The 17,532-nt window shown below is 38.0% G+C and overlaps 1 protein-coding gene across 4 annotated transcripts; it reads right to left on the bottom strand.

Annotated features, from left to right (window-relative positions):
* Positions 1–3,058: 3,058 nt before the first annotated feature.
* On the bottom strand, positions 3,059–15,089 carry FOXA1 (forkhead box A1). 4 transcript variants are annotated; one of them, XM_044074249.1, is made up of 2 exons: positions 15,071–15,089; positions 3,059–5,789 (listed from the first exon to the last, which is right to left on the bottom strand). In XM_044074249.1, the coding sequence occupies exon 2, from the start codon at positions 5,763–5,765 to the stop codon at positions 4,533–4,535; it is 1,233 nt and encodes a 410-aa protein (XP_043930184.1). In that variant the 5' UTR covers positions 5,766–5,789; positions 15,071–15,089; the 3' UTR covers positions 3,059–4,532. The 4 variants fall into 4 exon arrangements, with proteins under 4 accessions (XP_043930184.1, XP_043930181.1, XP_043930182.1 ...); XM_044074246.1 differs by lacking the exon at positions 15,071–15,089 and adding an exon at positions 13,534–13,887; XM_044074247.1 differs by lacking the exon at positions 15,071–15,089 and adding an exon at positions 13,009–13,185.
* Between the last annotated feature and the right edge of the window lie 2,443 nt (positions 15,090–17,532).

Genomic DNA, 17,532 nt, shown 5'->3' with positions numbered 1-17,532 from the left:
ATGTACTCAACTTTGAATGAAACAAACCCCAGTCAATTCATTATAGGCATTCAGTGTATTTGTATAAAAACAGACAAGAAACATAGTTAGGTAAAACTCATCTGATATAGTACAGTATGTGGAATACATCAAAATCGAAGTACATACTGTTTAAACGGATAGATGAAGTGATGGGAGTCTTCGAGGCACATTTCTTTGGGAAAGCTGTCACAGCTTTTTTGGAATATTGTGACAATGGCCTCCTTTTTTACATGTCAACCGGTAGCAAACAGACAAATTACAAATTAATAGAATACATCTAAGCGGTAGACAACAATAGTCAAAGCAATCAAGACAGGTTTTTTCTTTCTCTTTTCCCTCCATGTAATTACTTCTAACCCACGTAAGTATTAAATGCATGAATTAACAGTAGGGCAAGTTCGGATGACCGGGATATATTTCAGTCTTCCAGAAACTCCCACTTTACACATAAACATACAACGTAAATAAATACAAAGTTAACAGAACATTTCTCACCATTGCTGACATTTGGTTAAAATGCGGTTTCTTTAATTGTAAGAATATCTGAAGGACACAAAATTCGTACCTAAGAGGCAAAGAAGCCTTGTGCCAGGAGCTGGGAACAGCTTTTAGGTTTAACAGCCGCCCCCTTCTTCTGACAGTTCCGATTTGAGTGAGCAAGTCTAATGGAGTAATGTACTTAGCGGTGTTTAAAGGGGGGGGGGGGTTAAAATACATGTATAAATGTTTTGACATTTTAGTAAATGCCTGTACCGTGATGGGAATGTATATTTAGAGACGTGTATTTAGCAATAAATATATTTCGATAATCTTCTTATTTCGGCTTTTCCCGGTTAGGGGTCGATACAGCGGATCACCGTCCGCTCATTGAGTTGCCAGCCCGGCGCCCAACCTTACGCAGAAGGCACACACTCACACCTGGGGCCAATTTAGTGCGTGCAATCCACCTACAAGCATGTCTTTGGGAGGAAACCAACGCGACCGTAGGTAGGACATGCAGACTCCGCACAGAAGGTACTCCAGCCGAGGATCGAACCGGTGAACCTCTTACTGTGAGGCGGCAACGCTAACCGCTGCACCACCGTGGCCACCCTAGCTAAATATATTTCGATAATAAAAATATAAAAAGTATTGCATGCAGGGATTTGGCTTGTATGAGTTCTACATTTGTGTATTCCGGATTGTAGTGAATTTACACGAGTGTATTACGAGTTGACTTAAATTCAAACGTATTTGTATGGTTATTATTTTTAATAATATGTAGATATAAAAAGCATTTCATGATTTTCTATTTGGTGTATGTGTTGGGGGGAGGGGTTAACAAAACTTACAACAGGACATTGGTCCCCTAAGTCTCGGCTTTTCCCGGTTTCACGAGCTAAGCCAGAATTGGATTCCGACGCAAATGAGACGTGAACATCACGTTGCAATAAAGATTCATAATTAAATTAAATACCAAATGTTATGACAGAGCCAGGATGAATTGTTTCGGTAGGCATTTCCTTGACACTTTAACATTTTATTTCCTTTTATTTACATCAACTTTTCCAAGTTGCAACTAGTAGTGTAATCTTCACTTCTTTGCGAATGTTTTTTCCACTCGGTGTTGTCGATTTACTAAATTAAGCATTTCTTTCAAACGCCGAGTAGTCCTGAAACTTACTTTATTTGCTCGTCATTCAGTCATCGTTCTGGATACCACTGCCTACATTTTAGGGAGGGACAGTTTTATTAATTTAGGTTAGAGGCCGTTCTGAGAGGTTCCCAGCGGGTTTAGCTTTGATTAAGGAATATTCATTTCAGTGAATGAAAATTCCAGCCCGTGTCCTACAGTTGGCAACAACAGTAATGTTAAACTTAATGCAGGTTTGGTCTTAAGAGTGTGCTACAAAAACTTCTGATGGCATTTGACCTGAAAGAGTTCTAAAACAAATTGAAGTGCAAAGTTCTCTGCATTTAACCTCCAGAATCAGGGTCAAAGCCAAAAAGGAAATTTTTTTTAAATATTAGTAATACTACTTTAAAACGTGACAAAATAAGGGGAGATGAAATTAGCATCCGTTTTTCAGAGTTAAAGAAAGCCCCTAGCTTTAATGGTTGTTATTAAATGTTGACTGCGTTGCCCTTTTTGCTAACAATCACCACTTGGAAGACAGACGAAGCAAAATTTTGAAACAAAAAGTCGAGGAGCTCCTTGAAAATCATGGCAAAAGGTATATGTAATTTTGGTGCAGTAATACTCCAAATTCAAACATCTTAGCACAAATTATTACTGCCATCATATGTATTTGTAGCATCTTCTTTTCCCAGAAGACCGCCGTGTTACTGTTGTTATTACTACTTCTTCTACTAGTAAATGAAGTTTAATGTCAGTAAAGATTCTTGAAAATATTACCGACTTACAACAAATCTCTGCAACACTTGAGCCACCACCATCTGATCTACCCATATTACAGTGTCCTTTTTAATATGAAAGAGGATTTGTTAAGGTTGATGAAGCGTTGTTTCCCATAGTTTCAGCATAACAGACCGACAGAAAACATTCTCCACCACGCAACTGCAATTTATTTAAAAATGATCAGCTCTAGTAATACCTAGACAGAAAAGTTCAGAGGTTAGCGGACTCCTCTAGAGAACAATTATTCAGGTTAAGAGCTTTGCATTTTCAATTTGTCCGAAAGTCTCACTTTCACCCGCTTTCTCGAAGTGTATCTACTTTTTTGTACTTCTTTCTCTAGTACTCTTAATGCAAGCTGTCTGCTATGCGATTATGTTTTGTCATTATCATTCCCTATAGCTTTATTATCCAGTGTGTCAATGGTTCTCCGATTTGCATTTGCTGTGGCCTGCACAGCACTCTAATGTATTTTATCCATGAGTATCAGTCTACTGATAAACTAATACTTCACACAGTAATAACAAAAGGTATATGTAATTTTGGTGCAGTAATACTGTAATTCACACAGTAATAACGTTTAAAACATTCTAAACACATCCCAATCTCTTTTGAAGTAAAATAAAATGAATGCAGCAAACATGCTCTAAATGAGTTTTACTGTATACATAACAATGTGCTTCTCCTAAGTTGATTAAAAACACAATTCCAAAGATGACATGCGTTACAAGCACCAGCTACAAAAGGAGAAACATATGTTGTGTTTTATTTAATTTACTTCCAACAGTTCGGCTGCGGCTATTAGACTATTACGTTTCTCTGCTAATTTGATGTTAGCTAAAATGTGCAACTGAATTAAAATTAAATTACATTTGAATGTTTTCGTGGGACATTAGAACACGTGTGCACAACATACACGGAGGACGAGAAATTAAAATGGTCAATAAATGAACGATAATTTTAATTACTTTTATTGTTCAGTTTAAATCAAAATAATTTCAATCATTTTAATAGAATTAAAAAATTAAAAGTCCTTTAAATTCATACATAATCTGCATCATTCGAAGCAATCCCACATAGAAAAGAACAATAAACATGCAATAAATTAGGCACGTTGAAAAAAAAAAGCCAACAGAAAATAATACATATAAACTGATGTGGCTATGCTAGCTCAAACAGTTTTTCTACTTGCTAAAACTGTGAAAGTGCATTAACACTGCATACAAAACAAAACACTTGTAAAATATGGCCACAACATACTTGTAATGCCAGTATAACTCAGAATAACTAGGCACGGACTAGAAAATATTTCTGGCTTTTAGTTGTGCTGAAATGTCCCAAACTGGTTGTTCACCAAATTACTTCCAAATGCATTGCATGGATTGTCTAGTTCTGAAGTATGTGATATACAAAAAGGCAAACATGGAATACGGAGTATCCAGACATGTATTTAAAAGAAGAAAATAATTTCCTAAATTTCACAGGCACACACACACACACACACACACACACACACACACACACACACACACACACACACACCACAAAAGCCTTGTAACTATGTGACCTAACACTTAAACAACCCAGTGGAACAGAAGCGATACTAAATTTACTTCAGAAAAAAATAGCAAATCGTTTGTGGCTCTGTAACTTTTTTCTTTACACTTCCATACAAGGGTAACATTTTGGTTTAATATATAAAGAAAAGAAGGGTGACGCATGAAAGAAAAGCAAACAAAAATGTGATTTTGTAACGACTGTACAACGTTTTGTTACTCTGCTGACCTGTACATATAACGATTTCAGGTATTGTGAATTACTATAAATATGTTTTACTTTTTAAACCTGTGGGCTGTTAAATAAAGCACTGACAGCACCTGTAAACCGATTTTGAGAAAGAAATGATAGTGCGATAGAATACCAGCTAATATTTTACAGTGTCAAAACATTTAAATACACTACCAAATAAGTTCCATAATAATGTTTTGTACAATCATCTACTGAGAAAAAACACTCTTTATACATACCATTTTAATACATTAATACAGTAACAGTCCTTTGCACACAAGGCGCAAACTATGAAATGAAGAGTCATTGCAAGTTTCAGAGAACGAGACTAGGAGGTATTAAGGACCGGTCTGGAATACACACCTTGGTAGTAAGAGGGCTCTAGGGCAGACGCTTCAATGCTACTTCTACCAGTCATGGTGCTACTCAAAGGTAGAGTGGCAGAGATCCCTGGGCCATAGGAAGAATACTGTAATGCCTGTTCGTAGGCCTTGAAGTCTAGTTTATGTTGTTGCTCAGAAGAGGACATCAGGTTGTTTATGGAAAAGGGGTGATTGAAAGAATAATGGGGATCTCCCTTCAAATGGATTTGGGCGTCATGATGAGACAGGGCATGAGGAGGGATGGTGAGGGATGCGAGGGAAGTGACCGAACTCACTACTGTGGGTACTGAAGAAGCAGAGACCTTGAGCTCTCCATTTGGTCTGCTAGCATCTGTAGTTAATGGGCTAGAAGAGGTGTTCGAAGTAGGAAGAGGGGTGGACGATTCCATCTGGACAGGTTTACTGTTGCTTCGATGTAAGGGTGATCCTGGGACAGAACCAAGCCCAGCAGATTGATCTTTTCTGGCTTCTTGAATTGCTTTGGCTGCAGCTGTCCGTTCACATTTAAATCTCTTTTGTCTGCGAAGATAGCAGCCATTTTCAAACATATTCCCCGAATCTGGATGTAGAGTCCAGTAGGATCCTTTCCCTGGCTTATCTGGTGAGCGAGCCACTTTGACAAAACAATCATTGAAGGAAAGTGAATGTCTAATGGAGTTTTGCCATCGCTGCTGATTTTGCCTATAGTAAGGAAAAAGATCCATGATCCACTGATAGATTTCACTAAGTGTTAGCATTTTACTTGGCGACTGCTGAATAGCCATGGTAATAAGGGATATATATGAGTAAGGTGGTTTAGCATGCGGATAACTTCTTCTGAAAGTTTTAGTGTCTCTTGTCCTATTCAGGTTGGACTGAGCATAAGCCATTGGACTGATAGCGGGGCTCATACTGGAATAGGGCGTCAGAGCATTCATTGAGCCTTGCTGAGCGGTCATCGGGTTCATACTTGGGCTTAGTGTTGTCCCCATGGCTGCCACTCCCGTGGTCATACCATTCATAGCACTGGAGGCACCGGTAGACATCCCTGCCATGGTGCCGGGGTTCAGTCCAGCTCCTAGTCCAGGGTTGGCATAAGACATATTAAACGAACCTGACGTCATATTGCAGCTGGTGTTCATACTGTTCATGGACATATAGGTGTTCATTGGGGTCATGGATCCTAATCCTGAATTCATGCTGCTTGCTGGAATGGAATATCCCTGCACAAAAAAAAAAAAAAAAAAAAAACACGATTTTAATATTTGCATTTCTCTATACATTATTAAATGGCAGACAGTAGCTAAACCACACTATAAATCTTAGGCTAATGTTTATTAATAAGAAAGATAAGTGTAACAGTCAATTGAGCATAATAATGATAAAAAAAGAACCAGTGCATATTTTAAGAAAAAGAGAAGAGAACAGCAGCTAGTGTGTGTGTAAATGTGTACATGTGTACGTATGTTAAGGGAGGGGGGTGCGCGTGCCTGTCTGCACGCCTGTTGGCGGTTCAGGGATTTTTCAGTCGCTTGTGATGACATCTATGTATGGGGTGCTGGGAAACACTATTAATTTACCCGCGTACTAACAGACATCTGTTTTTGCACTACAGACACACGTGAGACAATATGTAACACTGCTATTTATACCTTTTTTTCCATCTCAAGGTTACTTGCATACAAGTTCTGTCAGAAAGGTCAACACATTTCCTTTGAAAATAAGAATTTATGTCAGTCTTTTTCCTACTTCCCCTTCCAGCTGCACACCTTGCATACCATAACCCACTGATTATTAAAAATCCTAAACTTGGCCTTTAGAAAGCTTGCAGAAAGTGAGACAGTTTATTACACTCAGTAATTTATCTAATGCATAGGCCATACAAAGTCACTTATAGTTGTAGTACTAGTGGCAAAAGTAATAGTAGTAATAGTAACAGTAATAATAATAATAACAGTAGTAGTAGCAGATATAAATATGGCATAGTAAAGCTGCCTACCCCTTGTCATTCCTGAGGATATTTCAAAATCAACATTCATGCCAAATCTGTTAGAAGAATATTGCTAAAAGAGATTCATGGAAGGTTGTTAGGATCCTTCTCATTTTATTCATTATCCTTTCACTGTTGCCCTATTCATCATCCTTATCTGTGGCCTCTTCCCATCTTCCTCTCCTTTTCTCTGTCTGCTACCTAACTTTGCCTTCCTCTTCCTTTTGTCATTACTTCATTTACCTGTCCCCATCTACCTTCACTTTCCTCATACTTTCCCCATATTTCCTATCCTACATGGTCCTTTCTTGAGTATGTCTCAGTAATTTGTTTTCCACTTTGGGTGTTTTGCATAACCAGCTCCACCTCAAACTCTACTCATACTATGTCAACTGTAAATACTTTTATTAAAGTCTCTGCTGTACAACTGCAAAGACCTTACACAAGAGTCATTTGTATACAGTCAGCAGTATCAGCTGTAAGAATTGCTAGCTTAGTCTGAATTTTTTTCACAGTATGCCAAGTAACTCTCAATGCTTTTGTCATTTTTATCCATTTTAATGTGTTTGCAGTAGCAGTTAATTTAATGTGTGTGGGTTGTGTGCTGCATATTTTTATTTGCTTTATGTACCACCTGTACAGCATTTCTTTCACAGCCTACCCTTTACATAAGGTATGCCCAAATGGAATGTGCAAGTTAAACAAATAAATTAATAAAAAGTTAAGCAATATTTTTATTAGTTTAGTTCCATGATATAACTTTTGATATGTCCCTAAGTAGCTCTAACTTAATTATAGTCATCAACAATGTATGGTGAGCATTTGGAGTTGCATGTAAGGGGTATAAGGGGAATTAATAGAAGTACTGGAGAAGGATGAGCGTAAGTTTGTAGGTGATGTGATTTAGTGCTTTACCCCAACCATTGTCAGATGCAAGAGATACCCATTTGAAAAAAATGGTAAGAAAGTCAGGAGGTTAAAGAAAGGGCAGGGAGAAATTTTCAGGAATGCACTGGAGCAATTAAACTTGTAGATTGGTGGCAACAACCATCTTTTGTATTTGAAAAGGGTTATTGACATATCCACCCATTTGAGATGCATGGAGAGTGAAGCTTTAGTATGAAAATCTCTTCAGGTGAGTGCATCTAATCAGATTTGGAGTTTCTGTCCTGATTTTGGATACATTTTTAGTTTCCTCGTGGATGCAGTTCATTTTACCCATTTTTAACATACTTAAGTGTTACAGAAGTGTAGAAGAAAAGATGCATTTTTGCCATTAATGGACAGTCTATATTTTCATCTAAAGTACATATAAATAGTATGCCAAGTACAGATCATAAAATGATAGAGACGATTTTACATGGGTACAAGCTGGATGGGTTTTAAATGTCTGTGGGAGTCACTTAAGTGAGATTTTGTAACATGTCTCTGTCAGGACTCTTATAAACTACCCTGAACTTTGAAAACTGTTGTACATTAATGAACACCATTAGGTTATTTGCACCAAATAAAATACAGTGAAGGGACTAACTCAGTGACCTTAAGCACCTATTTTAAACTGCTGCAGGTACAATAAGACAAGGGCATGGATGCTTCTAAAGGATCCTGCATTACTATGCTTGATGCTTGGGTTGAATAGTTTTCATATGATGCTTTATGCATACACACATCTTTTACTGGAACTGTTTGTGTTTGCTTCAGTTGGCATAGTGGTCATGTGTGGTTAGATAAAAAGATGGCAGAGTAGGCTTGGGTATATCAGCAACTCTACTCTAATGCCACTCACATAAATCACAAAGCAGTTTGGCTTAACGCTGCAAAAATAAATTACTGACCACTATTTTAGAAACACTTGGGTCAGAAACAGAGGTGCATCTGGATTTCAAAGATGACAGTGTCATCTCGCCATATTGCAGCAGTATTTACCTTCCGTACCTAAGGTTCTATGGAGTAAAATGTGATGGTCATATTGATCACTGCTGTAGTAGCCTTAACTACGTTATTTTAGAAACACTTGGGTCAGAAAAAGAGGTGCATCTGGTTTTCAAAGATGACAGTCATCTCCCCATATCGCAGCAGCATTTATTTTCTATACCTAAAGATTCTAAGGAGTAAAATCTGCTGTTCATCATATTGATCACTGCTGTATTGGCCTTAACTATATGGGTTTTATCATTCCAAGGATACAACTGCCAGCTGTATAACCCGTATACTACTACAGCACTTATCATTCGGGCATCTTCTGTTATGACACGTTTACTTACACAACTGTACTTTTTTCTTACAGAAAAGGATACTAATCAAATGGAAGCTGCTATCTGTGGTGGTGGAGGTATTTTGGGTGCTTGTCACTTTGCATCAGGGTATCAGTGTTTACTAATTATGTTCATTCCCTGTGTTAATTATTCAAAAATAACCACTATTCTATTGGAAACGTATTCAAATATAAATAGAGCAGTTTCTTCAGTTTTTATGATTACTTTAGTTAATCAGACAATGTTAGGCCCATTAAGAAGCAATGATCTGACCTGGTTCTGATGTTAAGACAAATGCAATTAGGTCTGCGTTGCCTCACCTAATTACACAAACATGTTTATGCGTACAACACACACACACACACACACACACACACACACACACACACACACACACCTAGTCTACCTCAGTATTGTTATTTAACGTGACAGTCAATGATTACTTCGAATAAGTCCTGTTAGAAGATGTTTGGATTCACAACTTAAGGGCGCGTGTATGAAGCAGCCATGTCTTCACCATAATGTGTTACAAGTGGCAATATATGTGACGGGGGAATCAATTTATGCACATTCCTCACACTGTTCGCTATATGTCAAAAGCATTCAGACATTAAATGTGTTAAAATGATAAATCTGTTAAAATATTACGTCAGCAATCTTGTACACAATACTTTGCTTACAGGACCAAGAATATGTTCATTAACGGATTGTCAAAAAAAAAAGCTGAGATGAAACTATTTAACTTTAGGTACGTATTTTTGCATATTTAATAATGGACCGAAACATGCAGTATGTAACTGGATGGCTGAGCTGTTGACCCGTTACATGAAAGGCTGATTACACAATATATATTTACGCTTGGTGAATTAGAAACACTGAAACTTTTTACATATAAATTACTGCTAAACATCAGAAATGACGTTTAATAAAATATTATATACAGTTTCATTTTGCATACGAAGTCATAGTTGTAGGAAATCATATTTAATTGCTAAAACGTTTTGCAAGATTTATTTTGTGTTTATTGTCAGCATAGTTCTGCTCAGTGTTCTGTTTTGTATTATAACTTTTCTGACTTGAATTACTGTCTAAGGCTTTAGTATTAAAGGGTTTTCTAGTTACCTAATATTAATACCACCAGCGACTTGCTCATAGCTCTCAGTTTCTGAACATAAAACATCTGGACAAAACCAGAAATAAGGGGGGGGGGGGTTAACGACCCCAAATAGGAAACAATTTAAATATTGCTCTTATAAACTTAGGACGTTGCATATAATAAAAGGTATTGTGTTACCATGCATTTTCTGAAGAATATGAAGTCTGAAACTCAAATCCATTTCATTATTTAGTGAATCCAATCATCACTAACGAAAAATATAGGAAAACATAAATTTTATGAGGAAAATACCAAAATTATGAGGCAAAATCTGGACATTATGCGAAAAAGTGGACAGTTGAGATATATGCTTGTGGCTAGCCTGTGCATATATTATTACAATGGCAAACATTTTTGCAGAAATTCCAAGAATGGGCAGAAAGACATTTTGAAACTATCTGAGCATTTAACCAATACAGGGGGTTAGCCCTGCAAGGTGGTCTACTTATGCCAACTATATAACCTACCGATTCAGCACAGACTGCTAGCCACCAGTGGTACTCATGTTGCATACTTTCTTATTGCCTGCGTGCTTTCAGTGCAGTTTTGTCTTCCTCGCGTTCAGCTGGAATTAAAATTAAAATTGTATTTCCACCCCACCCCACATGTGAAAGGTGAAATAAAGACAAATAGATTCAACTGCCATTGAAATTTGCACGTTTAACACAGGTGCAGAACATCAGCCCATCCATTAAACTAAATAAGGCAAACACTGGTTATTGTAGAACACTTATCAGCAAGTAAACTGCAACCCCTTATTCCCAGATGTGCATTAAGCAATCTAGTACACCAAAAAAAAAACAAGCAAACAAACAAAAAAGTATGTTGAAATTTATTACACGTTTGGACTTTACACGGCAAATTATTTAATGTGTCTTGGTGCATATGTTCAAAATAACCAAAGTCACCACTTCTAGAAGTAGCCGCTGTATCAGCAGCACTAGCGGACAGAATTATATAAATAAAACTGGTCAGTAATCACATTCACGTACACAAGTGCATCCATAAATACTTAAGAACGCGCTATAACGCGCGCACACACACTCCGCTGAAACTTCATCACTCTATTCATACAGTAATGGAGCAAACAGGCATATCAGGCTCAGACTTTAAGGTTCTTGAAAATTTGCCACTGCATAAGTGTAAGGTGGAGAATAAACAATGTTGTAACAGGTATTGCATACTTTATTTTAAAAAGTTGCCCTTTACAAATGTCCTTAAAGACAACATCCATTAACCCGATGTGCAAATAATTAACGGTAAAGTGTAGTATTAAACACTTGAAATTGTAAGCGCGTATACCATAGTTTTCTTCTTTAACATTTGCTGCACGTTTTGTAGGTTTCTCAGACCATAATTTTACCAAGAAGAAATATTTGCCAGAAAGCAGTAAGCGAAATATATACACTACATTTGCACATACTCACTTTCCTTATGAGAATATTCATACGTTAAAGTAGGTTATTGGAGGCTCTTCAATTTACCAGCGTTGATTGTTGTGTTGGTTGTGTGTGCGTAAAAGTCCTTTAGCTTCAGCCAGCACGAATGTTTATGTATACCAGTGCAAGTAAGTGAGAGAAACCATGTAACGAGCATAATGAAGTTGAAGGTTTTACACTGTTTTTAGTTTTATTTAAGTCTATTAAATACGGTAACATGCAGATAATAATGACAACAAGCTTAAAATAATAACGTCGTCTACGTTAAATACCCAACTTTCCAGTTTAGAGACCCCCGATACACTTGGTAATAGCAGGGCTGAGAAACCACCCATACACTGTAAAATTACAGTTGACTTTTAAGACTTTTTTAAAGAAGTAGAAAAACGATGAAAAAAAATACTCTGGTTTTAACAGCAATTAACACAGCATTCTAGGCACCATAGGTTTAACAAAGCTAGTCTAAAACGTGGGAAGGCTCAAAAGCAATTAACATTCCAGATAAAATCCATATATACCGTTCGAAAGTCTACAAATTCAGACACACTGCAGTCATACCACCCCAACCTCTTAGCGCAAGAAATCTAGACAAAACATAAAACACAAAGGCCCAAACATTGGGACAGAGTTTAAATATTGCTCTTGTAAACATATAACGTTGCTAGAATAATATGATTATGTTACCATAGATTTTCTGGAGGATATGAAGCCCGAAACTCAAATGCACACCATTTAATTACTGACTTCAGTTTTCGGTGATTTGCCAGAAAACCACACATTTTATAACAGACCAAAAACACGAGACATTCTGCGAAAATCAGGACAGCTGAGTGGCATGTTACAAGTAATTTCAGCCTCTTAAAGCAATAAATCTGGACAAAGCCATAAATGGGGGGGGGGGGGCAAAGGCCTAAAATATGGACACATTTTAAATATCGCGCTACAATCTTAGCAAGATGATAGAATAACATGTTATTCATTAACATGAATTTTCTGAAGGAAATATCCATCGTTATTTTCTGATTTCAACCCTCAATTATTTACCAATGATCTGCCAGAAAACCATAACTGTATGAGAAACAGACCAAAATATGAGTAAAAAATCTGGACATTCTGCGAAAATCTGTACAGTTGAGATGTGTGCAATTAGGTGCGCCTTACGAAATAAAGAATACCCACCGACGACCCTCATGAGTTAATGCGCACATTGAAGTAATCGAGTTTGGGACAGGAACATGTAAGTAGGTCCAAAGCTTTGTTGAAAACGAATAATAATGACACACCACGTATACATTTAGAGAGATTAGTAATTTAGCGTCTTAGTTTTAATGTATAACGTCTGGAGAATAAGTTTGTTTTTGCCGTAATGCATACGATAAAAAACACTACTAAATTGCCTAGGTAGTAGCAGAGTTCAGGTGTAAAAAGTGACCAATACTGGCGCCATCCAGCGGTTGTAGAGCACGGGGGTGCACGGAATGAGGAACTAAGTATTGGAGGGCCCAAAGTGTACACTGGTTAGTAACAGCTGTTTAACATACGTGCAAATATAGAGAAATGTGTATACAAGAGCGGAAGACTCGGTGTGGAATCTGCGTTTACCTGTATTGACTTAGTCCTCTGCTTTGCCAGATAGCCGTGCGATTGCATTTCCTCCTAGTTCTTAAGAAGCAGTCAGACGTTGGGATCGTTGTAGCCTCCCACGTGTCAGTTTACCTTTACTATGCCTGTAACTACAAGGTTCTCAAACAATCGTGGCTCTTAACCAGGAGCAGCCAAGCCTGCAGCAAAGGAATCGGTGTATGAATTAAGCAAGCTGCACCCTTAGTGCCAGCCAGCTCTGCCGCCGAACTTACTCAACAGCTGGGGGAGGGCGAAAGCCTCACCTCTGCCAGGAAATTCCGGAAACTGGGAGACTCAGCAGCAGCCAGGCAGATTATGCCAGCCAACATTCACCATTTACCCCTGCCTAAAGATCGCCCTAAAGTCCACTGTCCTAATTAACACCCGGGAGGATAAACCCTTCGTAACAAGACAAGGTGCACCCGGGGGGCTCTGTGCTCACATCTGGCAAGTGTGTTTAACCCCACTCAAAAATATGAACTGAAAAACAAGCACTTTACTAACCTCTTGAGCCTCGCTATAGAAATTACCCCACTCAACGGGGTCGTGTCCTTCCATCTTGACCGAACCCAGCATTTTGTAGGTAAGTGGGCGTCTTCAGCATGCGATCAGGATCCCGGGATCGAAGCCGGGGCTATGACGAGCTGCCCGCCTCCACGGCGGCTGTGATGGTTCAGCGACTGTGAGTGTTGGGAGAGTGGCTGGGAGTGAGGAAATACCGATCAGGCTGTGGGGGGTAATTTTCCTTTTCTTTTGGACTGCGTCGAGTGTAAGAAGGTGGCTGACGTAGCTGGACTGCCCACTTACTTCCCTCGCTACTATTTGTCAGTGCTGGGCAGGCTCTCCATTTAAATGGCATCACCTCCAGAACTGCAGCTGCAGTGCAGCCACCACCTGTAACAGATCCAGTCAATTCTGACCCAACCCTCTGTGGCACCCACCTTTAGTAGTCACGCCGAGTGGCCCAGTTGTAAAAAAAAGTGGGTAATATGCACACTGAACTGAACCTAACCAATGAAGCCATTTCATGAAATTTTGAAATCACAACTGTATATGTATTCTTGCTTTCTTGTGGTTGTGCAAGTACATTCACGCACTGGAATGCTAATTTTCCAAAGAAAAACGTTGATTATCAACTGTATCGAATAGGAAATGAGATGATTAGATTTTGGTAATGAAATTAAGGTATTTAGTTCTAAGAAAACGGGCACTTTGAAAGACAAACAATTCTCCCCTTTCCCTATACACACACACAATGACAGGTAACTCTGCGAATTAACTGAAAGTAGATAACGGGAAATGAAACAATGGGATCTGTCCGTTTTTGCATTGTCGTTCTCATTTAAACACAATATGTGGGAAAAAAGAAACCTGTTCCGAAAGATGAGGCGGCAGGAAAAATGTATAAAATTGGCTTGATCACTAGTTAACAAAAACAGTAAGATTTTACATATGAATAACTGTTTTAATACAATTTACATGCTATTTTGAGCTAGTTTTTGTATACTTAAAATACATGACATACTGGAAGTAAGTTACAACTCGCTATATAACTGTGTCCAAAAGAGAAAGAATACAGCATCGTTAATAAACTGCCAACACATCTTCATTGACAACAGCTTATTGTAGGTTTTATATTAATATCACTTCGCATACGATTCAAACTAAAATGGGCAAAGGACATGAAACAACACAGCTGTAGCAGTTATACCGAAACTTTATTATTCAGAATGTGATATTCTGCCAAGGCTGTAGTGTCTTGCTGTTAAGTTTAACCACTCTAGCACCGAAGCGCAGTAAAAAAGCAAACTAAGCAACATTTTGCTGTACACATACGTTAAGTGCAGGCACACACACAAGCTTCTGAGGCGCTAGAAAGGGTCAGGACTGTGTCATATGGAGTTGCAGTAGTCTTTTTGCAAGGTATTTAAGAAACAAATGTGTGTACAAAACGTCGTTAAGTATTGTACCTGTGAATGCAGTACATAGACATTTTGTGTAGACTTGCCAACAGAATTCCATGCGCGCTTTTTTACTTTACCTTACTGTGCGGCTGTGGTGCGATGGAGATACCACCAGAGCCTTTACACCTCCAAAGGACCCGGTGTTGTTCCTAAAGGCAATACATGTCCTGGATAGGTGGTGGGCCGCCTCCTGCCTTGGTTAAGTCATATTTGGGGTGATTCAAAAAGCCACCCGCAATGTGGGTGAATTTGTTTCCTTGAGAGTATGTCTGTCTGGCCTGTAACAGAGAAGGTTCAGTGAAATCATCCGGCTTATCACTTTACTCAGTAAATGAACAGTAGTACTAACTGCTATTATTTAATTTCTTGGTTTAATTTTTTATTCTTTCTTTGCTATCATTTTAAATGAACGTAAACTGCAGTAAGATACGCAGTTTGATAGACTCTAATGAAAAAAAAATGATCACACGAGGAAGGCTAGCGAGACTGATTAACAACAACTGTGCATATACCACGGATGGGGTCGATGCACAAGAAGATGTAGAAAAAAAAAGAAGAAACTTGACAATATTCCAGGGGTATTATACAATATGACGCCTTAACCTTACCTCACTACAAAACCGTTGACATATCTGGAAGGCAAAACCCGAGAAAATTACTTTACACTTGGAGGACAACCTGCAGCAGCACTAAGAAGAAGAAAAAGGGGAAGTTTTTACAGCGGATAACGTCAACGTAGCCCCCTCTTTGTAGATAGTTGTAAAACGCAATGAGTAGAATTAAATGTAGGTGCTGTGGACCTAATCCTTTTAAGGCCATTCATAGGGTAGTAGCAGGTTAGATATAAACAACAAAAATAGTGCAAAGTCTGCATCAGAAGTGATAACACAGAGAAACTAGTGGACGGTAATAAGAATGTATAGCCTTTTTTTCTAAATAAGTATGTATTGCCTTGAAAACATTGATTTAGGGGTAGGGAGTAGAGTGTAGGTGTGGTAGAAATTTGTAAGTACTTAAAGAGGAAACGTGTGTTTACAATGTATATATATTTTTAAGAGCTGCATGAGAACAAAAATAAATAAATAGTTAGAAATTACATTGTTCAGAGGAAACAAGAACAATGTCGTTTTCCAAGACAAAGACTGCAGATGATTAGGAAAGACTTGTAGTATTTGTACAGAGCAAAACAACAATGTAATTCAAAAGCTGACAGGGCAAATGAAAGACAAATCTTAATAAGGTGAAATGATAAAGAAATAAGGTAACTGTTCACCAGGATCTGCAGATTATCCAAATGTTATGTAGGCAAATGAGCTGACTAGGTGTGCCAAGTGATCCTTCTCTGCTACTGTGAACATCTTTGCTTTATTAAAACACAACCTCATAACAACATGAGAAAAAAATGAGCATATGAGTCAGTTTATTTGCTGTATTTACTAATGTTAAGTCTGCTTAATAAATAAAAGGGCCATTAACTTACCCCTCCCTAATTACATATCCTAATAATCCCACTAATTAAGTAGTATAACAGCAGTGCTCACTGCTGTGCGACACCTCTATTATGCCAGTTACACATTTCAAATTAATTATAATTAACAGCCTACTACCCCTGCTAATAATTTTATATCTCTTTACCCTTTATGAAAATACATCCCATCAAGGCTACCATTATCCAAGACACCAAGCTTTCACCCAAATAAGAAAAAAAAAAAATGAACTAGATCACTTTACAATCCCCCTTATAACTAACTCCTCGAACTCAAAATTCCACCAGCCCATCAGAAGCAGATATTTAAACCCCAAAACCAAGAATTACCTAAGACTTTTGTTAAAATTCCTGAAACTAACAACTAGTCTACAAAGCAACCTTACAAGAGATGGGGACATTCATCCAAACCCAGGCCCATCCACACAAGTCAGTACTAATCCTAGTACTACTACACCCACTACCACTCAGTTGTTAAACAAACCCTCAAACTCACTTCTGGTTAGCCACCTAAATATCAGAAGCCTAAAAAACAAGGTTAAACACCTACATGCACTATTAGACACATATTTCCCAGATATACTAGGTCTTATGGAAACCTGGTTAAAACCATCTACCTCAGACAATGAAATTCTCCCACCAGGCTACAACATACTAAGGAAAGTCCGCACCAACAGGAAGGGTGGAGGGGTAGCAATACTTTATAAAACTACATTGGATATGACCTCATATTCGACACAAACACCCCCATGTTAATAATGCTGAAATCCTTATTACTAAGATCCAAATCAATAAAAACAAAAGTATATATATATAGTATGTCTCTACATTCCCCCAGGTAATAATACAGAAACCCTAGAAAACATCCTCTCTTGGCTATCTGGTAACTTCCCTCAAGAAACCATTGTTCTAGGGGACATTAACATTGACTGGTATAATTGCTCCTCAGAAACTCCAGCTACACATGTAAATTTACATGGTTTTACTCAAATCATATAATTTCCAACAAGAATTAACAAACCTAACAACAAGGAAAATATTATAGATTGGATG

Source organism: Protopterus annectens, chromosome 6.part0, assembly GCF_019279795.1.
Source record: "Protopterus annectens isolate FY-2018-M chromosome 6.part0, PAN1.0, whole genome shotgun sequence".
In the NCBI taxonomy this organism is placed as follows: Eukaryota; Metazoa; Chordata; order Ceratodontiformes; family Protopteridae; genus Protopterus; species Protopterus annectens.
The sequence above is the reverse complement of the archived record's forward strand: the minus strand, read 5'-3'. Positions and strand labels throughout refer to the sequence as shown.

Bases quoted from the DNA above. Each gene is read 5' to 3' on its own strand.
- FOXA1 (XM_044074246.1), bottom strand. From the start codon at position 13,605: ATGCTGGGTTCGGTCAAGATGGAAGGACACGACCCCGTTGAGTGGGGT. The intron at 5,790-13,533 runs GTTAGTAAAGTG...TTTTTTGTGCAG, and splicing joins TCTATAGCGAGGCTCAAGAG to GGATATTCCATTCCAGCAAG.